General features: G+C 40.0%; 1 protein-coding gene across 1 annotated transcript in view; it reads right to left on the bottom strand.

The window, feature by feature from the left end:
- LOC102233709 (sodium channel protein type 4 subunit alpha B-like) overlaps positions 1-24,144 on the bottom strand; it is a 47,728-nt gene that overhangs the window by 7,314 nt on the left and 16,270 nt on the right. Inside the window, exons 7-21 of the mRNA XM_023335944.1 lie at positions 23,255-23,497; positions 22,005-22,068; positions 17,720-17,861; positions 17,108-17,305; positions 16,521-16,706; positions 16,066-16,437; positions 14,998-15,127; positions 14,663-14,901; positions 13,513-13,686; positions 13,051-13,407; positions 8,593-9,000; positions 6,057-6,174; positions 4,668-4,822; positions 4,398-4,571; positions 656-778 (exon numbers count right to left, since the gene is read on the bottom strand). Coding sequence (XP_023191712.1) covers positions 656-778; positions 4,398-4,571; positions 4,668-4,822; positions 6,057-6,174; positions 8,593-9,000; positions 13,051-13,407; positions 13,513-13,686; positions 14,663-14,901; positions 14,998-15,127; positions 16,066-16,437; positions 16,521-16,706; positions 17,108-17,305; positions 17,720-17,861; positions 22,005-22,068; positions 23,255-23,497 — 3,083 coding nt within the window. The remainder of the gene's footprint in view (positions 1-655; positions 779-4,397; positions 4,572-4,667; positions 4,823-6,056; positions 6,175-8,592; positions 9,001-13,050; positions 13,408-13,512; positions 13,687-14,662; positions 14,902-14,997; positions 15,128-16,065; positions 16,438-16,520; positions 16,707-17,107; positions 17,306-17,719; positions 17,862-22,004; positions 22,069-23,254; positions 23,498-24,144) is intronic.

The following is a 24,144-nucleotide window of genomic DNA, read 5'->3' as shown; positions in this document are numbered from 1 at the left end:
GGGCTATATAAATAAAGTTACCTTACATCCCAGAGTTACTATTTAAATGCAGGATGTGAAGGTATGTTGTCATTTCAATTCAACTCAACTCAATTGGATCCAACTTAATACAACTCATTTGTATATATATATATATGTATATTTCATGTAATCTAAGGTGAAATTAAATGTGGACTTATATCATGCAAGCATCATCAAGGAATCAGTATGAATGCTGAGGGCAGTAAGGATCTCTGGTAGCAGTCAGTGTTGCAACACATTTGAAGAAGCCTCTGACTGAAGCCTGTTGTATGACAGTCTCATGAATATCCTGACATCACCAAGTTTGGCAAACTCTGCTAATCCACCTAATTTTTATCGGCACTCCTCTGTAAACTTCTGACTGGCTGACTGTACGGTTAGAAAGCGGAAATGTGATTTTTCCCCATGGACCAGATAGTTGGAATTCCTCCTTCTTTCTCCGCTCTTTGCATCCATGAAGCCTCCTTTTTCAACTCCTCATAGTTCAGGTTTCATTTCAGCTTTTGAGTTAAAACTAAACATTTCCATACTTGGTCTACAGTTGAGGGTAAAAGCCAGTACAATTAGCATTCAACAGAACGGCATTTTCTTTGCAAAGACATCACAGTGGCAGACATGCACATTAGTCTCTTACCCTCATGCCCTCAAATCTGGACAGTGCTCTGAGAGGCCTCAAGGCCCGGAGGGTTCGCAGTGACTTGATGGCGGAGAAGTCCGAATATCCCAGTGAATTTGCAACCAAGCTTATCAGAGACACCTAAATACAAACCAAAACCCACAAACCTATTTTACTGACAAAATAATTTTAAAAAATGCAGTATTATGTAAAACCCAATGAAAAGAAGCTGAAAAATCATAAAGACTGAAGGAATATATAACATAAATCAAAGGAGACTTGCTAAAACGTTTATGGAGCCATATTTGGTGGGTTTTTTTGTGTGTAGCTTTGGGACATTCCACAGTCAGGAAAACACCTATTAAAATTTGGTTTAGATTTGGTTCGTCTTTTAATTGTAGCTAATTTAAACTTCCACTCTATTCTACATCCAGAACAGACAAAACAAAATGGTATTCCTCTGAAGAATGGCCCATGGATGGCAGCTATAAATGAAAATGGCATGACAAAAATGACAGACAGAGGAAGCTCATGTCATGACGAAACACAGACAAGTATGCACATATGGTCCATGCATGCATACTCAGCTATATATGCATATAAATATGGATATATATCAAATAGAGGGAGTTTTATAAAGAACTTATAAATCTTTGTCGAATTGTTTCCGAATTTGTATTAAGCTGATCACATCCAGAAATCAATACCAATTTAAGACTTAGAGGCACAAATGTCCTGAATTTCTTTATAAAAGTCTATTAAGAGATGTGTTGGGCCAATATATCTAAAGAAGATACTCAATTGTTATTTTCTGGACAACTTTGGCTCCAAAAGAGTGTAAGTTAAAATAAAAAAAAAGAAAACTGAATAATAAAATTATAATAAAGTGGCATTATTACAGTCAGACCAATAAATAAATAAATGTTTTGTTCCACTGTCGTTAAAACAGAGCAGGTGTTAATTCAACCGATAAATTTACACAAATAAACATTACAGTAAAAAAAAAAAAGCACAGTGCCTTGCAAAAATATCCATAACTTTTTCACTTTTACACATTTTGTTAAATTACAACCATGAACTTCAAGGTATTTCACTTTAACAGACTAACGCAATGCAACACCTGACAAACTGGCGGAAGGAAAGTGACATTTACATATGGATTCATTCCGACATGTTTCGTACTATTGAACATCTGAAATAAAGTGTCACATGCGCTTGTTTCTCTGATTTGTATCTGAGTCGATACTTACAGTCACAATGACAGAATCGCCTTTTGCTGCAGCCACATTGAAGGTGTTTCGGGGGATTTGCACCTTCTCCGATTAAGAATTTGCCCACTCCTCATTTCAGATTCGCTCAAACTCAATCAGATTGGATGTAAAATGTTTGTGAACGTCAATTTTCAGGTCTCAGCAAAGATGGCAAATTGGATTTAGGTTCAGACTTTGACTGGGCCTTTCTAAGTTTTATATCACAGTGTTTGCATGTTTTAAACCTTTCATGTGAAACAACCTCAGACATGAGGTTGCCAGTGGCAAAAGTTGAAAGAGTAAAAATATTGTTGCAAGGTCCTGTTATAATCAGGCACATTTAATAACTTTATTGTCCCTTCCAGCATAAACAAGATCTTCTGTAGATAATCCTCGGAGCGCATGGTGCTGCATTTGTTTTTAATATAAAAGCCAAGCACGTTTTGTTTTCTGCACATTTCGTACCCAATCGATTCGCTTGGAGACGAGACGGAGGCCTTAATATCACAACAAAGCAGCAGATACAAGTGAAGAAGAAACACACCGGCCGAGTGTGATCCCCGATCCCACACTCACCTGAGACCCGCTAGCTACAACTTACCCTAACAATAGTGCGGTCTGTGGCGATCTGTGTAACGGCAGGTGAAATCAGAAGAGGTCAAGTCATGCTTCGGCCACTTTGGATGTGCACGCACCACAGAGCCACACTGATTTACAGTAAGTGAAATGCAGAACCCGTTTTAAGAACAAACTGTTTAATGTAATAATTGTTTCAGTTTGGGATTTCGGAAACTTCACTTCGGTGCTTTTCAAAGTGTTGTGCCTCAGAAGGCTGGAGGGAAGTTGAGAAAATAAAAAAGCAAAACTAAAAAAAAAAATCTTTAAATCATCACTATTTTAGATTTAAAATTTTTAATGTAATGTTTTTCAATCATTATTCTAAATTATAAGTTATTGAAATGTTATTTGCAATGATAATCTTTCTGATTGGCTGCCAGTCAAATGTCTGTCAAGAAAAAGACGCACGTAACTGTACAAAAACACCTGTGGAAGTTACATCAAATTTGCTGTAATAAATATAAAATATGACATCTTTCTTACAATCAACATAATTTGGTGAAATTTTATTATCAGAAAAATGTTCCACCACAACTCCTGACCAGCCACAAGAGTCCTCATATCACGAGATATGAGGTAGCATTTACAAAAAAGGTAATGACTATTATATAGTGAATAAAAGCAAGAAAAACATTCTGAAAGTTGATTTTTCTTTACATATTTTGTAGAATTGTCTGTGGACTTGCAAAAGCCGTCTCCAGCTAGAAGCTAACGCCGTTCGTGGGTCTGTGGCAAAGAAACGTTTGGGAAGCTGTGCTCTAGTTAGCCTCTTCAGCAACAGAAAAATAGTTAAAGGGTTGGTAAAGACGGTGGTTGAGCATTTTATAGACTTAGATTTGTTAGAAATAAACAGACAAACCCTTTTCTGATAATACAGTGCATTGCGAAATTATGCTTAACCCATGAACCTATTAACATTATGTCACATTACAATCACAAGCCTCTGTGTGTTAAGCGGAAGCTAATGAATGCATGGATGGATGATATATCGACACAAATAAGGAAGCAAGTCATTGAAAATTGTTCAAATTAAAAAGAAGTGTGCAGTGCATTTGCAGACACCCTGTAAACCAGCTGCCTGTCAGACGTAAACTAATTTACACAAAGAAAATTTCCACATGCATAAAATCTAATCTAAACATCCAGCTGTACAGTGAAGATCTCCAGTGCATCGATGAACAAACAATATTATTTAGACCAAGAAACACAGCAAACAGTTATGAAAAGGTTTGGTTACAAAATAATATCTAAAGTTTTGAAGCAGCCAAGAGGCCAATTTTACCTCTGGAGGAGCTGCAGAGATACATAACTCAGACACAACTACAAAATGAAACTGTTGTGGAAAAGTGGCAAAATGAAAGCCGATGTGATCTGAATCCACATGGGAATATTTAGCAACACTTGGAAACTGTAGCTCACAGGCTGTCCTTCCACAGTGACTAAACTGGAGATGCTTTGTTAACCTTAAGTTAACCAAAATGTCAGTTTCTAGATGCAACTGCAGTGAAAGTTTGTTCTACAAACTATTGATGCAGGATGTGAAAACTGAAAGCATTTGGCTGCACTGGAATTTTTTAGGAGCATAATGGTAAGGTAGGGAAAATATACGTGCCTGCAACACTTTCTGATTTTTATATGTAAAAAAAAAGGTCAAAAATCATGGACTTGTTTTATACCATCACATGAAATCTCATTGAAATTATTTCATGTGTGATTGTAATGTGACAAAAAGAGTAATGAATACTTATGCAACGCACTGTAATGGAGCACCAACCCAACAGAAAATGAAGCTATGTAGAAATTAACCACAATTCAACCTGAAATACCACAGTATTTTATCTTTCATAAAAAGATCAAATAAATACACTAATGATAGCCAAACATTCACTCACATCCACAATGAGGAAGTCGAGCCAGCACCAGTAGTTGGTGAAATATTTCTTGAAGCCATATGCTATCCACTTGAGGAACATTTCCAGGACAAAGATGTAGGAGAAGACTTTGTCGGCGTACTCCAACATCACTTTAATGACTTTTCTCCTCTCGATGTAGATATCTTCAAACGCCTGCCGGAAAAAAAAGGGGACAACCAGCCAATCAGATCAATGGAGCACGAAAACATTTCCAGCTGCTGCTAACCGCCGATCAGGACAGGATTTTACCAGAGCCCCGCTGCTGAGCAGGATCATGAAGATGATGAAGGTCTCAAACCAGCTGTGTTCTACGATCTGGTAGCAGGTCTTCCTCAGCCTCCACCAGGCTTGGCCCAGGCCGCGGCTGGTGTCGATGTCGCAGCACGGACAGTGCCTCAGACACACTGAACGCAACATCGAAAACGCATGTTAGACAAAAGTGGCTTTGGACAAACATGTTCATTTGACTGATGTAGTGATTTCAAACATATTCAAACATTCATGTAACAAGAGGCTACCATCATCTTTTAGTTTCTCCTCAGGTTTGTTCAGACTGATAGTTTCCAGTTCCAACTTGTGGTTGATCTACACAAACACGGCTTAGGCCAAGAGTGTCAAACATAATATCTGCCTGTCTAAATAGATCAGGGTATCTGATCTATTCATGTCATGCTTAAGACTTTTTAAGACCTTTTAAATGCCACCTTGAATTAATTTTTAAGACCAAAAATATATATAGAAATATAAGGTATGGTTGGGGGCTCCTGCAGTATTACAGCATAGCATAATTTTTTACATTTCTGAAGTTTGTTTGTAGCTCTTTGCTTCTCATAGTGCATGTTGCTCTCTACAGCCATGGGGTCAAACTTAAAAGATTTTTAGGACCAGAATGCAGCCTAGAAGTGAGGGAATGAGCCAGAGGCGAAAACAAACTGGCAATAAATTTGCACTTACCTATAATAGTCGCAAAAAAGCAGGGTATCTAGTTTTGTTGCTAGCTACTTTGCAAGAGTATATTAGCAGTCAGTTAGCGGTAGAACGAAGGGAAGATGTCCGCGCGCGACTCAAACTTTTATCTGACAGAAATCTACGTATGCGACAATAAATAGTCCTGCCAAGACAAAATTTAAGATCTGTGATTCACGTATTTATGCCCAACTTACATTTTTAGGAACTTAAGACATCTTGAAGGTTTAAATTTAGATGCATGAATTTAAGACTTTCTAAGGATGGGCAGACACCACGCAGATTGTGTATGCTGGCTTGTTGCCTTGCCTGTATCACAGAAACAGTTCCTCACGCCACCCTTTAGCTATGAAATATATTCCACAGTTGTCCCCAGAACTTTATCGGGTTGTTTAGCTTTTTTTAAGACCCTGGTTTTGATGCTGCAACCCCAACAGGTAATGGCAGAAGAGAGGGCACTCTTCGCTACGGACTTACAGAAGATGTACAGCAGCTAGCTGCAAACAGTGGAGAACCTAAGCTTCCTAAAGAGTACCGTCTGCTCCATCCCTTATTTTAGCTTTACTGTTGCTTTCCTGTTGCATCTCCAGGACATGCTGTTCTCCAGGTGAACACCATAACGTTATTTCTAAATATGACAGTTCTTTGGAAAGTTGTCCGAAGCTTACTCACAGTATGGGAAGCAATCCTCCGGCTCTATACTGTCATCATCCAGCTCCGATAGGTCATCTTCCTCCTCTCCAGGCTTCCTCATGTCCACGGTGCTGCCCTCCGAAAGGCTGATCTTCTCCTGGACAGGAAGGTTAGTCAAAGTTTCCGCACCGTTCTACACAAAATGGTGCGGAAGCCGCAGCACCGGGATGCTGTTCAGAGTCAATTTTGATGAGATTTTCTTGATTAGTAAGGGCAACATATTTCCAATGATTTTTTTAGGAAGGATGTGCAGACTCAATCCAATAAAAAGGGTACGAAGTTTAATCCAGGAATAATCACAGGACCAAGGGACCAGATTACCAGCATGACCATTTTTTTTTTGTTTTCTAACGGCACATGAACAACAGTGGTGTGACAACATCAAAACAAGCAACAACAATCTCTCCAAAACTTAATTATTAGAGCAGGGGTGGGCAATCCTGGTCCTGGAGGGCCGGTGTCCTGCAACTCTTAGATGTCTCCCTGGTCCAACACACTTGAATCCAGCAGCTGAATCACCTCCTAAGTGCAGTCGAGTTCTCCAGAGTCCTGCTAATGACCTCATTATTTGACTCAGGTGTGTTGAAGTAGAGATGCATCTAAAAGTTGCAGGAAACCGGCCCTCGAGGCCTGGAGTTGCCCACCCCTGTGAGTGTAAGACATGTTTGTTTTTTTTTTGTTGTTTTTTTTAACAACTAACCAATTACCAGCCGTACTCCTGTCAACAGTGCGTGCGTTTGACGCTCTACTCAGGCAGAACTCCTCCTTGTTTTGAACTGTGAGCAGCTGCTGATGCTCTGCTAAGCCGATGGAGGTTTGAAGGAGGGCGGTGTGATGTGGAGCGTAGACAGCAGGCTGTTTGGCTCAGCCTGGCCTCGTCTGGCTCTCCTCAGCTGTGGGAGCTTAATCTTTCTACAAAGCCCGGCTTCACATCTGGCCCATTCCTGTCCGCCCGCCAGACAGACAGACAGATAGACAGGCAGACGTATAACCTCCACCTCAACACACGCCTCGCGCTCCAGATACCGCTTTCCAACACACTTTTAAGCTAGCTGGAAAGCGATGGCGGCACGGGGATGCAGGGTTTAACTAGTTGGATTTTTTAAAGGAATAAACAAAAACATATACGGTAATTAGGAATTACAGTTTTCTTAATGAATAAACTGTGGCTTGCCAGTCCATTCCACAAAGATCCAGCTTTTTTTTAAATTTTATTTGTGCAGCTAAGCTAACCGCTAAAGCTAGCTGGCTCACACTGCAGAAAACTATATGCACACATCGCCCCTGTAGCGACAAAACAATCTACGGACTCCTCTTCCAATGTTAGATTTTTGTGATGGAAAAAAATGTGCCAATGGTGAATCATTAAAAAAACAAACAAACATTTCCCCTTTAATGTCATTTATCTCCTGTTCAATTCAACTGGAAAACAAATACATCTGTTCAGACACATAAGGTTAATTGCGCTACTAATTGATCAATAGTCATAATTGCACTCAAAGTATTTACAGTGCCTTGCAAACAATGTCTTACAAAAAAGGTTAAATTTGGTATGCATTTGTATTCAGCCCCAAGGTTGTTTTTTTTAAATCCCTGGTGTGTTTCTTGATCTACATGGTTCTGTTCAATTATGTTTTTAAGAAAATGCAAAGATCTTCAAAGAGCTAATTGGGTGACATCTGAAGGCTATTGGCTCTACTTTGAATTTATTTATTGCATAAAATTGTAATAAAACACAAAGTTTTTGACAAAAAATAAAAAGCTAAAAGAGGATGATTGTACAAATCTTTACATGTGAGTTCACCAACTTTGCTTTACACCGAGAGTGGTACACAGCACTGTTAAAATTCCAGAAAAATTGTTCCACACCTTTATAAAAAATTAGCTAAAAACAAGCAATTCTTAAACGTGCCCATCCTTAAACTAAGACTTTGCTAAAGCAGCTTTCCAGGATCTCACCAGAACATGTTTGTACAATGAGACCCTTCTGATCCTTTGCAACCTCTCAGCAAACTATTGATTCAGCTAAAAGAAGCAAAATGTGGGAAAATTGGGAAAAATCCACCAAGGGATATCTGGACTTTTTCAGTTCAGTTACATTCAGTATAATTTCTGGCAGAAGCGAATGTGAGAAAATGAATAAGGAGATGCTTCAACTACGTTTTAGCTTTAAAGCGTGAAGACTAACAATTGTGTGAGGTGATAAAATGCTTGAGTGAAATTTTCTTCGGGTGCTTAGCGTTAAAATGAAAGCGGAGAGGATTCATAGCAGGTTGCAGATTATTTTGTAGCTTGCTTATCAGTTTGTAAGCGAGTCAGAAGCAACATTGCAGCAGAATTGATGTGCAGAAAAACGCAACGCAAAACACACCAAACACAAACCGTAGATACTGTTTACGTAGAATTCAAGGCAATTAACAAAGGGAATCAGAGTTTTTTAAGTCCTACTTTCTTGAAAAATTATTTTTAGAAATTATAAAATGCAAATATAAAATGCCAGAGAATCTGAGTTTACCGGTTTGTTGTCCTCATCCTCTGATGACTCTGAATTTTCCTCCTCCAGAAACTCCACATCGGACTCTCCAGGAGCTATGGGAACCACGACAGTCAGGTTGGGGTTGGTCATATAACTATCCTCTTCAGGAAGGATGTACTTTTCTCCGTAGCTTCCGATTATCCCCCCGTTGCTTTCTATGTGATTTCCGACCATCTTCTCAGCCTGAACGGCCTCTTTGGCCTTCTGCTTTTGACTCCTGAAGCCGTGTCTGAAGAGGTTAACGATGCTCCCACAGAGCCACGACAGGCCGGTGTGGACGCGGCCGATGGCGACCTGGATGTTGTTCAGGTCGCCGTCTTCTTCGGGAGCGGAGAGGTTGTCGGAGCTGAAGGAGCTGAGCAGCAGGGCAAGAAACAGATTGAGCACCTGGGGATGGAAAAACGTGTTATTTTACACGAGGGTAAGACAAATTCTTTTAAAAATATACATTTGCAATAAAAACCTCGTGCAAAAAGCATCCATGCATCCTGAAGTTTTCCAAATTTGATCACCTTACATATGCAAACTTAAAGATATCTTGTGGGGTCTCATGTGAAACACGAAGCTGCTAACTGTAGGAAAATTATTACAAAAATTATACAAAATATGTGACTTGCATTTCTATTCAGCCCTAAATAAAATTCAGTCCCTTTAGAAAACACGTAATTGTTAGAGTCCAGAGAGAAAGTCACAAAGACTAAGGGACGCAACAGAAAACCAAACTTTTGATCTACATGTTGAATGGTTTGTGTGGTGAAAACTAACTTCCAACATCACCCTGAACACAACATCCACACGATGACATGTGTAAGCCTGTTGCAATAAACAATTAAGCAATTAATCGCGTGGAAAGCAGAAATACAGAGTTCCTTCAAATCAAGGCTAACAGCAGCTTGTTTAGAACTGCCTTTGATTAGTAGAAACTGGAACATTGGTCAACATGTTTGATTTTAATTATGGTCTCTGACAAGATGTAATGTTTGTTGCTTGTTTTATGCAGGTTTTACTTGTGCCCCCACCAGGCTTAGCATTGCTTTTTTTTTTTTAAAGTATTTTTAAAATGTCTGGTTTTTTTTAAGACTTTATAGTTGGTTTTCAGGTATTAATTTCCCAATATTTTAATAACACATAATAATCAAGTGATATTTTCAAAATTCCTGTCAACTTTAAATATTTTTTACCTCAAAAACACGACGGACTGCTGGATTAGTGCCCAACCACTGGACTTTTTCTGGGGGAAACCTTGTGATGTCTGTATGATGTTTTAATGATGTAAAGCACTTTGAACTGCCTTGTTGCTGAAATGCACTACAGAAATGAACTTAACGCGATCAATTAAAATGAGCTCCATAATTTCCATTCTGTTGCTTAATATTTTTTGAAGGGCAGTTTTGTTTATAATCCACTTTGTTTACGGCTGCATTTCCATTTTATTTACAGTTGTTGGGTGTTGGGTTTTATTTTGGATGTTTGAAATATCTTCCAGTTCCAGTGTTACATGTTCTTTATAAAATCAAAGTGTATTGGCTTTGGAGACTTACTATTACATTATCAACACATTGCGTGAAAAGCTCTCTCAAAACAACAAATGTTGGCGTTTATCATAATAATTTCCTGGAGAATTTATCATCCAGCAAAATTTGTGATCATGGCAGGCAGCAGCATATGGCAGTGGCAGCGTCATACTGAGGGGAGGCTTTTCTTGAGCAGAGACAGGGAAACTGTCTGTAGTTGATTGAACGATGGATGGAGCTAAACACAGGGAATGAAAACTTGTCAGAAGCTGGTAGGTAGAGCAAGAATGGAGTTATTGAGATTAAATCATATTCATATCTTCACTGAGCATTTGTGCTGTAAATGCGCAACAGGAAACAGGCTGCGTACACAAAGGAGTGAGTAAGAATAATACCAGACATGTCTCACGTATTTGCCAACATTGCTAAATCCTGCCTGGTAGTTCAGGAGGTTATTCAACAATATATGATCACATATGGAATCAGCTGTTGCATCCCCCTTGAAGTCAAGGCTCAAAGCACATGACATAAAAGTAATCTGTCATCTGGCTTGGTGTGTGTGGGCTGTATGCGCGCCCACACACACATACACACACACACCAACAGGAAGTGTGTGTGCGTGTGTGACACGCACAGTCGGTAAAGATCATCTTTAGCTGCTGAGCCACGCAGTTATGGGATGATTTGCGATAAACGGCCTCTTCGCGCCCTCCCCCCTCCCCCAGGCATCCTGGATTATCCTTTAGATAGACCGCTTCCTCACGATTATTATCTACAGAAGGTTTCTATGCAGTGAAATCCAATAAGAGGACAGTTTTGAGTGGATTTTTGACCTGGCGTGGCAGCCGTCAGGCACTAACGAGATCTGCATGTAAAACAATGCAATAGAAACCGCGACAAGCCGACTGCTCTCTTGTTTTCCCTTTAGCTTTAGCTAGAAGAAGCAGTAGCGCGTCTTAAATACAAGTCTGCCACTTGTGAGGTATTAAGATTTTTATGTGACTGACTAAGATAAAGCCCTGACCATTTTTAATAAGAGAAGAAAAAAAATACGCATAATCCAAGAGTTTTCCATTCCCTACCCAAAATATTTACAGTTTATCCCACAATTATTCACACCTGTGGCAGATTTGAAGCAGTCCTTTAATGTTGCCAACATATTTCGTCTGACTGGAAGTAATATTAGTGTTTTGTGGCGGCCCAGAAAGACTCCTGACTTGAATCTGATGGCGAATCAGTGGGAGGAGTTGAAGATTAGGGTGATGACAAGGAGGCTTTCCAACCTCAAAGATTTGGAATTCATAACCAAAGATAAATAATAAAAATGCAAATGGAAACATCTAAAACTTAGTCAACTCTCAAAAGACAGGTTTAGTTGTAAGGTCACTTATTGCAGGGTATAAAAAAATTAGACTTGTTGTTGGTATTAAAATGGAAATTAAAACGTTTTTTTTTTTTGCCTAATTACAGGATATCGTTTCTAGTTAGCACTGGGAGAAGGCAGAAGAGATCGATTTTTTTTTCTCATATTGTCTGTCTGATACCAAACTGTCACAACATGGTGACAGAACAAACAAATATAAAAATCTGTATTTTTTATAAAAGCTACACGCTGCAGATTTAAGATATATTGATTTTAATTAGATGACTAATTAAAATTGTCAGCCATAAGCATTTATAGAGGTAATCTAAAGTATTTACAATTTTTTTCTAATTGCGGCTCCTAAACCGCCCAGGTCCACTGTACATGAAAGTACCATGCTTCCATCAAAGCGCTCTAGTATGGCCTGAAATTCGTAACCTATGGATGAAAGTCATCTTTCGCTTGAGAACAAAACTCTAAAAACGTCTGCCATGGATTATTATCGACATGTCTGAGACGTCAGGATTGAAGCAAAGAAGTGATGTGTTGAGAATAAATAAAGATCAATTTTTTATAGTTAGTTGTTTTTCTTAGCAGGAGCGTTTTAGTGCTGTCAATCACAATCTCATATGGCTGCTAATCCTTCCTCCCCCTCGCTCTGTGCTATGCTGCAGGTAATGCAGCCTGTTGCTAATGCTCATTCTAGTTAGCATAGCTACCAATGATGGCAGATAAACATTTTTCCTGTAATGATAAGCTGTTTTTCCACCGTTAACACATTTAGCAGTGAGTGAATGAGGTTGATTGACAGCGCTAAGACCCTCCTACTGGTTCTGATTGGTTGTTTTGGTCAGAACGTTGCATTACTTTAGCCAGTAATAGTAGGTCAGGGAGAAGATTGATTGTTTTCACATATTATCTGACATGGTGGCAGCTTTAACAAATATGGAGAAAACATATTTTGTATTAAAGTTATATACTGCATCTTGAATAAAATGCAACTACATAGCATTTTTTGAGAAGTCTGGATTGCTTCATGTATATTTTGTACGTTGCTTTTGACTGTTACTTGTGGGGAGAGACATTTCAGTAATCTAAAACTAACAGAAAAAATTTAAGCAACCTACTTGCATTCTGTATGTGGATTTACTGTTGGATGTAAAATTCATGAGCAGTAAATATTGTGCTACTATCAGTATTGGACCAAAGAAAGCAAGGCAGTTGCAAGCCTTTAAAATTGTGGCGCTTTTGATGGGTCAGATAGACTCAAAAAATTGTAACAGCAGCTGCGTGGGGGGCCCAATTTAATTTTTTGTCATGGGGCCCAAGATTCCTGGAAGCGCCCCTGCAGTTGGTCCATTTCTCATGCTACCTTTAGGAGCTAGCAGGATAAAATGGCATCAAGCAAAAGTTAGTCATTCTCTTTGTTAGCCTAAGAGGCTAACACACTAGGCGTTTCCTAACATGTCATTTCCTTTAGCTTTGCAACTAGCAAAAACAGAATTGTTTATTCTCAATAGGTGCGAGACTGGGTGAACAAAGTAATTGTTCGTGACTTACCACCAGGTTCCCTATGACCATGACCAACATGAACACCAGGATGCAGAGAGGCTGCCCAGCCACTTCCATGCAGTCCCACATGGTCTCGATCCACTCGCCGCACAACACCCGGAACACGATCAGGAAGGAGTGGAAGAAGTCCTTCATGTGCCAGCGGGGCAGCTGGCAGTCAAAGGCGATCTTACACACACAGTCTTGGTAGTTCTTGCCAAACAGCTGCATGCCCACCACGGCGAAGATGAAAACAATGATGGCCAGCACCAGCGTCAGGTTCCCCAGGGCGCCCACAGAGTTCCCAATGATCTTGATGAGAGTGTTGAGAGTAGGCCAGGACTTTGCCAGCTTAAACACTCTTAGCTGATGAATAAAGAACAAATAGATATATGCTTGCTTGTGTTTTCAATCCTAACAATGCAAAGCGAAACAAGGCAACACATTCTGAGAGCTGAAGGTTTCTTGTACCAGTCTGAAAGAGCGCAGGACAGACAGTCCCTCTACGGTGGAAAGGCCCAGCTCCATCAGACTGAGGCAGACGATGACGCCGTCGAAGATGTTCCAGCCCTGCTGGAAGTAGTAATAAGGGTCCAGGGCAACGAGCTTCAACACCATCTCAGCTGTAAAGATCCCTGTGAAAACCTGGAAAGAATTTGTTCTATATCATATCAGCATAATAGTTCTTTAAAATACACAGAGGAATGATGTTGGATTAGAAATCCTTTCATTCTCATCTACCTCTAAAAATACAACTATTTCCTCATCAATTACTACAAAATGTTTACTTTTTAGGTTTTAAGGCCCAATCAATTGTGCAATTTTAAAACGTTGCGACCCAAGAATTGCATACAGTGAATAAAAATGGATTAAGTTACTTCCCTGAACAAAATAAACAGGAAAGGAACAATTCAAAATTTCTAAAGTTATGAGGATCAACAATCCAGACCGCCATTTCCTGTGTAAATAAACATTGGTTTCTGTGTGCTCCATTCAAAAATAAGGACGTTTTAAAGTTCATCAAATAGCCAACTGTGATGTTTACAATGCTTAAGTCGTTTTAACAAATGATGGCTTTTAGTCCCTCGTTGATTATCCATTAGCTTGTGTTTGTGGGGTTGTGTCATATAAGTAATAAATTGGTTCTCAAGGCCACTTTTATCGTTATCACAATATTGCCACAAAATATCTTGTTAAAACTCAAATTTTACAGTTAAAAAAAACAAACTGTAAAATTCTGGCAACCACAGCTGCCCGTATATTACCGTAGAGTCTCTTTTTTTTTACACTGGACATCACCCACCCCTACTTGAGTGGACAATAACAGTATTATTAACTTTTACTGTACAAACTCAGAACACAAATACACAAAATCTGCCCACCATTTCCTGATGAAACATTGCTTCTCACCAGGCAAATGTCTCAACAACAGAACCTTTGACAAAGCATCAGTCTAAAAGCTAAAAAAAAACCCATCCTTCTCGTCGATTGTTGAAATACAATAACAGTTTAAAAGCCATTTTCCTCTTCAGCCAGCTCATCTCTGCTAACGTACCACCTGACAGCACTTGAGGGAAAGCGGGCTAAATGCTCCAGTTCCTATCATTGAAGAGTCTCTTACCAGGTTGCCCACTGACAGCATGGTGTTGAACTCATCAGTCATGGGGTAATGCTCCAGAGCCATGAACAGAGTGTTCAGCACAATACATATGGTGATCCCCAGATCCAGGAAGGGATCCATCACCATGAACTTCACACACTCCTTTAACTTCAGCCACCAGGGGCAGCAGTCCCATATTAAATACTTCTTGGCGAAGGCGTACCAGCAAGGGGGGCACTTCTGCCTCGATTCCTCCAGCTCTGCAAGGAGAAACCCGAATCAGGTGAAAAAAAAAAAATGAAGTAATTGTTTCCACTAATTTCCTGGATATTATTCGAGGGATGAAATGGACCCACCCTCCATGGCGTCGCTGAAGAAGCTGAAGGAGCTGTGAGCTCGTTTCCTGCGCACAGAGCACCGCTCCGTGACGCTGGGCGAAGGCTGCAGCAGAGGTCTGGGAGCTGGGTCCGCTCCACTGCATGGCTTCTGGCAGACAAGAAATAAATAAATGTCGTCTGATATATTGTTTTGGTCGATACTTAAGCTTGTTTTCTTTTGGGGCTCTAGCTGACAATTTCGTAATTGATTGTTCTCCTAATTATTCAATTGATTAATCGGATAGAAAACTGGCACATTCTACAGATTTGTTATTTAAGCACTTATGCCCTTTTTTATGTGATGTTAAAAATACATTAAAATATGCAAATAAATAATTACATTTCTTTTTAAATAAGAAAATAAATTTTTTTTTTGCTCAAAATGCAATATGATAGGATTCATTTGGTGAATTTGAACCAGGTGAAGATAAAACTATGCCACTTGAGGAGTTTTGGGTAAAATACATTTACAGACTAAGGTGTTTTTATCTTAATTGTAAAATGTATATTTATTTTGTAGAGTTACTCCTCCAAATATGTTGTTTATTCAGAAGATTACCTTTTGTGGCGTGTGAATACTCCAGTTAACAATTCAGGGTTTTCCCCAGTGTATTTTAAGCCTGGCGGGCCACCAGGCTTTACTTGTGCCCCCACCAGGCTAAACATTGCTTATTTATTTAAGTCTTTTTGAAATGTTTGCATTTTTTAAAGACTTTATAGTTGGTGTTCAGGTATTAATCTTCCAATTTTTCAATAATACATAACTATAAAGTGATATTTTCAAATTTCTTGACAACTTTAAACATTTTTTAACTCAAAAATTCGACGGGCTGCTGAATGAATGACTGCTGTAGCGCCCAACCACCGGGCTTAGCAAGTTTTCTGGGGGAAACCTTGCAATTAATCAATTTCTAATCAGTCAAGTTGATGGTTATTCCAATAATCAATTGATCTTCATTCATCGTGATTAAGACAATTAATCTTTTCAGCCTTATTTTCTCCCATTTAATGCGAAACACCTGGGTATTTTGTCTGTTCTACACTTACTGTTTCGTCCTTGAACTTCTCCATGCTGTGAGCCGGCATGCACGTCGGGGTGAGCAGACCCATGGTGGCAATGCCGTTCTTGTCCAGCAAGACGTTGAGTCGTCCGTTGATGTTGAGGCTGGGGGTCAACACCTGGGAGCAGTGGCTTCTAACGCTGCCTGTCCTCTTCTTCCAGGGCGTTGCGGTCGAACTGGCACGACTCCTGAAGACGTCCCCGTGGACGCTGTACTCGTCGTCTGCGAAGTCAGCCTCCGAGTTGTTGCGAGGGCGGAAGGAGCTGAAGATGCTGTTCTGGCTGGCTCTCCTGGTGCTGAGGGGGTGAGAGGAGAGCGTGGCCAGCAGAGGGTGGACTGGCAGAGGGGACAGAGGAGGCTGCAGAGAGAGACAAACAGGAGGAAGTCATTGGCTAATGTAGGGCACAACCTCAACAACTGGGTGAAACTTGTTTGTTGTACCACAATTTCATCCACTGGCTCCAGCCTCTCCTCAGCAGCTTCAGCTGCTGTCTCCTCTGAAAGAGTCCTGTGAGATCTTCTTCTTCTACTGCTGCTGCGGCGTATACTTCCTGCTTTCAGACAGAATGGCGATAACTCCGGCGACACAACGGAGTCGGTCTCCTGTGCTTGTCTTTTGGCTGCCAACTTCAAACAGACAGAAATTATGCGACAGAGTAATTTATAATCTAAAGCTGAAAAGCACACACACACACACACACACACACACACCCCAACACGCCAACACAAGCCTACATCCTTGTACTTCTATGCAAACTGAAGGCTTTGTATTGACTTCTACTCCTTTCAGTAGCTGCATTTATGCCTACTCATTAGTAGTTTATTCCTAATCCTAACCTTAACCAAATCTTACTCACACCTTCCAAAGTTTACCCTTAACCCAAGTACAACACCTCTTCTTATGGGGCCTTGGCTTTGGGCCCCATATGGAGCAGACATTCCTCACAGTACAGTATTTCTTGGAAATGTGGTCCTTACATCACATCAAAAACAAGGACACACACACACAAGGAGAATCTTGCACCTACTCTTTGCTCTCGTCTGAGATGCTCCATGGCCAGCTGGAACTCCCTCTCTTTCTGCCAGGCCTCAGCAATGGTCGCCTGGTTCTGCTCCTCGTAGGCCATGGCCACCACGGCCAGGATCAGGTTCACCAGATAGAAGGAGCCAAGGAAGATCACCAGCACAAAGAAAACCATGTAGGTTTTTCCTGCTGAGCGCAGAGTCTGAGGAAAATTCACACAGTAAAGTTACATGGTTATGCACATAGGATAAGAGCTAATCCCTACTTTTACCGACAATAAACGCTGCCCAATTTTATTTATTTATTTCAAATAAAGATTGTGGCGTTTGGACCCTACGAGTCAATATGTTGGGGAATCATCTTGTGCCGCAATTATAGTCGCAAATCTTTTAGGATATGTCTCTACCAGTTTTGCAAGAATAGTTTTTGTTCAGTCTTCTTGACAATACATTCAAGCTCAGTGAAACTGGACAACATATTGTCGAGTACTTTCAGATTCTCAATTTGATTTACCCCCTGTTGTTCTAAAGCACCAATATCCTTTGATCGAATCCATTCCCGAAAATGACCAGAAAACTTTCAACATGATTTATGTATGAATTAAAACCCACTGTACCTGGTGAAAGAGCTCCTCCCAATAGTCTTGGGTCATGAGTCGGAAAAGTGCCAGAAAAGCCCAACCGAAGGTATCAAAACTGGTGTAGTCGTAGTTTGGGTTTTTTCCCACTTTGAGGCAATCAAATCCATCCGGGCACTTCCTGTGACGGATATAAAATCAAGAAGAAGAAGACAGATTATGAAATGACAGGATTGAAACATTAGAAGCAGGCAGGATAAATACAGCTCTGTTGTCACTCAGGTTAAAAACACCTCTCATATCTACATGTTGTTATTTATCTTTGGTACAGTAAGTGGATGCAGCTCCATTAGCACCATCCCCCTCCCAACTGAATACGGCACTTGAAACCTGTTTCAGACCGAAGCTCTAAAATAAACCCGAGTTAAAGAGATTACACTCAGCCAGATGGATATCAAATAACAGCCTCAAAAAATGTTTGGCTCCGTGCCTCCATCCCTGATCTTCATTGTTAGCGCAGTGGCGTTACAGCAGATATTTAAGTCCTGCAGCAGAGAACAAGCTGCACTTCCATGTCAATGTGAGAGGGGAATAATTTCATAATGGCTGGCCAACATCTGGGCGGCACAGCACGGCTGTGAGAACAGCTGCAGGTCTCACCAGGCTGCTAAGCGGGAATTCTGACTAACGTCAAGGGCGGCGATGTCTGTGTGAGGCTGGAAACGCCTTGCTGTACCAGACGCCTTGTTCAACCGAGTCTCCTGTTTATTCCAATATTCCAATATTCGATGAATATATTTTGGCTGTGTCAAATGAGTGAATTTCGCAACACCGCCATGGAAACACTTTTTTTCAAATCACACGAGTCGTGTCATAAACAACCGGATATTACTACTGGTGGAAACGACAAAGACGCCATGAAGAAGTGGGTGGATGATGGAGCGGCGGTGGTTTTCTTAATGACGTATCCCATGATTGTGCGATTTTAATGGAAACACAGCAATTGTGAAATTGTGTTTTTGTGTCCGCGCATTTGTAATGCTCACGTTAGGTTAAACGTCCACTCATGCCCAAGAAGATGACTTGCGCATGAATGGATGGGTCATATTTTTTTCAGTTTGCATTTCAAAACAACTATATAAACTCTGATAATCTTTGGTGTGGCTGCTGTACATGCTTTTCATTTTTTATTCCAGGAGATCAACTCAGAATCTTACAGTTCATATAATTTAAGGAGTAGCAGAAGAAAAATTGCCGTTTCTCCTGAGGACAGCTTAAGTGCTGGGTTTCTACGCTAGGCAAAAGGGCAAAAGTTCAAAATGTGAGTTCAATCAGTAATAATCCTGACTGCCCAGTGGGCATTGAGATGCAAGAGGTTAAGAACAAGCCTAACCACAATAGCAGGACTGATGGCAAAACGTCCTCAACTCTAAAGGCAAACAATATACAACAAACTTAGTGACCAGGCTGAAAGTAGAATTTGAATTAGCACAAGTCCTGTGTGTCTGACCGCTCAGCGGTGCCTGCTTCTGCGCATGTGTGTGACAGTGTGTGTCATCATAACGTATCCAGAGCTTTAATTTGGAAATCTACTCAGGGATTACTTGTTGGAATACACTCAAAAGATTAAGCATCCTCTGTGTTTTACGTCCTCCGTCCTGACCTGCTTAGTATCTTGCCTGTCTCCACAGTCCGCCGCACAACGTTCCAGCAGAAACGGCGCATAAGTTAAAAGCCTGCCACATAATTTGCAAACAAACACATAAGCTACCTTGTAGCCCTTTTGACCTATAATCTGTCATCCATGTTGTGATTCTGTGTCATCTCATTTGGAAGCCGTGTAATGGCAAGGACATACAAGAAAAAAAATGCAACATCACTTTTGATGACAAGGCAACAGTGAAATCAAAGTGAGATAACAAGACTAGTTGACAAAAAGGTATACAATCACCATGACTGGTAAAAAAAACAAAACCTTCAGCTATTTAGCTTTAATGTCTAGTTTGAGCTCACTAGCCTGCTATTTAAAAGGCTTAATGACATCACTTCCACCCAAAGTTCCCTCCTCTCTTTTCACTCTGACTTCAACAGAAATTACAGGATCAGATTTTCCTCCTCGAGGAGATTAAGTTCCTGTGTTTTTTGGGAGGCTGCCGTCCAAGGGGGATTAAAAACGGCAGGGTGGCTGCTCTCTGATGCAGGATAATTATGCGCCTAACTACCTCCACCGTGTCCGTGGCAACACAGCTCTTGCTGTGATGCTAAACTTGACCGCATTGTTTTAATAAAACTTTATTCAAATCAGATTTAGCTTTATTAGTGTACAACGGACAGAGGGACAAAAAACAAAGGGAGGAAAGGAGAAGAATAGAAGAAAGGAAAATGGATGAAGAGAAAGACAAAGAAATCTAGGAATCTGCAAAAACACCAAACCTCACCAAGTAATTTTTTGACTAGTTTTTAGTGCAAACATATTTGCACACTTGACATAAGACAAAACTAACTTAGAAGTAACTTTTCAGCAAGATATAGGAGAATGTTTTCAATCAATAACATTTGAAAGCAGATTAGTTCCACTGGGAGATTATTTTACTTATAACAAAACATTTTTCCCATAAGTGAAATAATCTGCCAGTGGAAATCTTTTTTTTTTATCATTCATTTAAAACCAACTCCTCTATCTTGTAAGTTAATTTTGTCTTATTTCAAGTGTACCAAAGTATTTGCAGTAGAAACTAGACAAAAATACTTGGTATAATTTTGTGTTTTTGCAGTGTACACTCACAGAAAGACATAACATGTAACTTATCCACATATAAAAATATCACCGCATGTGTTCAATAGTGTTTTTTGAGGCAGGCATGGAGGAGACCCAAACCCCAAACATCCAGAGACATTCAATAATTTTCACAAAAAAAACTCAAATGTATCTTTGCAACAACATGACACTACAAAAACCCAACAACTTTTACTGCTTTCAAGAAAAACACAGTAGCTGCCTTCGTGCATTTTCTGCACAAACAAAACCCATCCTAAAAGTTCAAAAGAGACCAACCTGCCTGAAAAAAACATCCTCACTAAATTTTCCAAAGCACTATCATCCTGGTTTTCATCTGAACACCTAGTGAAGGGCGACTGTTGTGGTCAGAGGTTTCCACAATCCAACAAATGTTTAGCTCAATAATGCTTCAAACCGGGATCAGGGGGAGATTTGCTGCCTTGTTCTTGTTTCAAAGCATTTGGATTTACAAGATTATTTAGGCTGTTTTCACACCTGATAATCTGGTGGACTCAGTACGATTGAAGACCAAAGTTTGCAACATTTGTTACATGTAGCAAATGTTTGTTTGCAGCGTCAAATGTTCGCTTGACACTGCATTGTGTCAAACGAACCAAACTAGTGAAAAACCTGTTCGCCTGTGGTGGCGCTGCACCAAAGAACTGCTAAAGGAGACAAAGTGAAAACCTCAGAAGAAGACATGAGCGCAACTTTCTTCTTCAAGAAATGCAAACAAAATGGAGTGACGTCAGATTTTAGTGATTGCAGGATTTCTCTTTTGTCTTTGGAAAAAGAGCATGAGCCATTTCTCCTCTGGCAGATTTGTTTTGGTTGTATTTACCCAGAATACTCTGCATTATAAGTCGCTTCCTGCTTTTGGAGCAGTCCGCTTGGCCTTCACATATGAATTCAAACTGCGCCAGAGTTCACTTCAACCGAAATGAAATTTGCCCTTCGATTGGGAACAGTCATCCGTTCAAAGGGAAAAATAAATTATACATTTGATTTAGATTAATTAAATTAACTTGAACTACAGGGTAAGAAATAACTGAGATCCACTATGTAACGTAAAATGTCGCTTTTAGATTTAAATCAGTAGCAGTATTGAGTACAGGATCTTCTCTAAACACTAAGAAAACATAATTTTAGAGTGCTCTGATCAATTCCAGTTAACCTAATTATATGTATTTGGCTTTCTGGGGGATAAAATCTGTAATGACAGCTCTTCTTCAGCTGCCAACTCAGAGTGTCTTTGTCAAGGCAGCGCTGACGTGATTATCCGCACCACATGGAGCTTCTCTCATGGTACGCCAGTCCCTCTGATGAGATCACAGCCCTGTGCATTAAGCCCCACAGTGACTGCAATGTTAAAGCCAACAGAAAATCAACCACTGCTGTGTTTTCCTGCCAATGTGAAAAGTGCCTCCGAGCTTCAGTGTCCTATTGTACAGAGCAGCATGTAGGGGATCAGAAGCCATTACGGCGGTCAACATTTCAACATTACGTAACAGCCCGCAGATTATTAATAAGCGCAGATTCACTTACCCTGCATCGCTTCCATATCCACATATTAAAGCATCCTTCTGCCCTTCAACTTTGTAGAAATTATCTAAGGGAGGAGGAGTGACAGTTCAGGGAAAGCAGAGCAGTGGACATGTGTGATGTGCTTGTAGACAGCAGGCAATAGCTGCATTTCCATTAACCATAGAATTTCACAAATTGAAATTACAAAAAATGTATTTGTTTAGCGGAAACATGTCAATTTTGAAAAAAAGTCAAGTTTCGCCAAAAAGCTTTCTTGCGCTAGAATGAGGTGGTTTTTCGGCCATATCGAAACAGGGGTATTTCACAAAACTGCAATGAAAACACTTCTTTGTGTCACTAATGTGACGCGAAAATAGCTGGATTATCAACAGTCTTTTGCTGCTACTGGCAAAAACCACAAAGAAGACAAAGTAGTAGGAAGTAGTTGGAAGATGATGGTTTGTTTTTGCTTTGTTTTTCAGACAATGTGCTGCTTGATCCACCAGAACTCACACAGCATCGCACAGTTCATAAAAAGACTGCATTTCCCCAAAACACCGCATACGTGGCCGCTTCCAAGGAGACGCCAATGTCTCCCCCTGATAGTTTTCTATGGAACGCCAATGCGGTCATAAACGTGTGTACATTTTGTGTTACTTTGACACATACACAACGCGCAAATACCGTCTACAGTATGTGATGTTGACGCGTCGAACACACGTCAACATGTCACACATGGTTAACGCGTAAACAATGTCTACAGTGCATGTTGGTGGTTTGGCCGAGGATCTGAAACAGCCAATGAGAAGAGACGTGACTCAGACTGCCAGGATGTGACGTTGTCCAGAAGAGACATAAACAGGCTCTTTTTGCACCTTAATGAAAAGCGCAGTCAACACTTAATTTACACATTTTTGATGTGATGTCAACGTTGTTTATGCACTAATTACGCGTGACAGTTTAACAAGTAAACATCAAGTACTTTACACGTTGTTTGCCTGTTGAACACTCGTCAAAGTAAAGCGAAATGTTCATACACTTATGACCTCAGTGGTGTTTCATATGACTACATCTCTGGTAACTGTTTACATCCATCGTTGCCATGATTTTTAACAACTTATCACGTGAACAAGCTTATTTGCCTGTATTTTAATTTCAGTTCTTATTTAATAAAAACATTTGTGAAATTGTGCTTCTTGACATAAGCAGATTATCAGCAAGATTTGCGCACATTTGTAATGGAAACGCAGCTACAGTCCTTTAAGGCTGACCCTCGTTGGTGAGAAAGTCGTCCGGCGAACTCCAGGTCCGGTTGTTGCAGATGAAGGTGGTGTTGGGGGTGTACGAGGAGTTGATGCAGTGATCGAGGTTCCGGACGCACTTTTGTCGCAGGAGACCCATGAAGAGCTGCAGCCCGATGAGGGCGAACACGCTGAGGCAGAAGACGGTCAGGATCATCACGTCGGCCAGCTTCCTCACAGACTGGATCAGAGCGCCCACAATGGTCTTCAGACCTGCATGGAGCAGGAAACACAGAAAAAAAAGAGACGGCCGGTGCTGATTTTTATGCAGTGTGGAAAGTTTTAAAAGCAGGGCTGAGAAGAGATGGGGTGGCGTTTGTAAATTTACACGCTAAAAAATTAACAGCAAAATTTTTATAGTTTATTTAGCCTGTTGTATTGAAATAGATGGGTTCTTTGTTCAGTCATATTTTCATGTTGTTCATACATTTGTATATGTCAGAGATCCAAACTAAGCTTTGACATCTACTCATTTAAAAGCTAAATATTTAGTGCTTAGTTATTTTAAATTAAATATGTAGTTGGGAACTAAATATTTAGTTTTCAAACTAGATATTGTTAGATATATAAACTTTTGAAATAAATATTTAGTACACAAGCTAAATACTTAGTTCCAAACTAAATGTTAAAGTCAGTCTTAAATTTAAACTAAATATGTAGCTCCCAACTCAATATTTAATTCACAAGCTAAATATTTTGTTCTGTATTAAACATTTAAGACTGAGGTAAATATTTAGCTTTCAAACTAAAATGTTAGTTTGAAATCTCAACACTTAGCTTTCAAATAAAACATTTAGTTGGGAACGCTGACATTTATGAATGTATGAATAAAATGATAAGAATATGACTTTATTAAATGA

This window comes from Xiphophorus maculatus, chromosome 6 (assembly GCF_002775205.1).
Source record: "Xiphophorus maculatus strain JP 163 A chromosome 6, X_maculatus-5.0-male, whole genome shotgun sequence".
Classification (NCBI taxonomy): domain Eukaryota; kingdom Metazoa; phylum Chordata; class Actinopteri; order Cyprinodontiformes; family Poeciliidae; genus Xiphophorus; species Xiphophorus maculatus.
The sequence above is the reverse complement of the archived record's forward strand: the minus strand, read 5'-3'. Positions and strand labels throughout refer to the sequence as shown.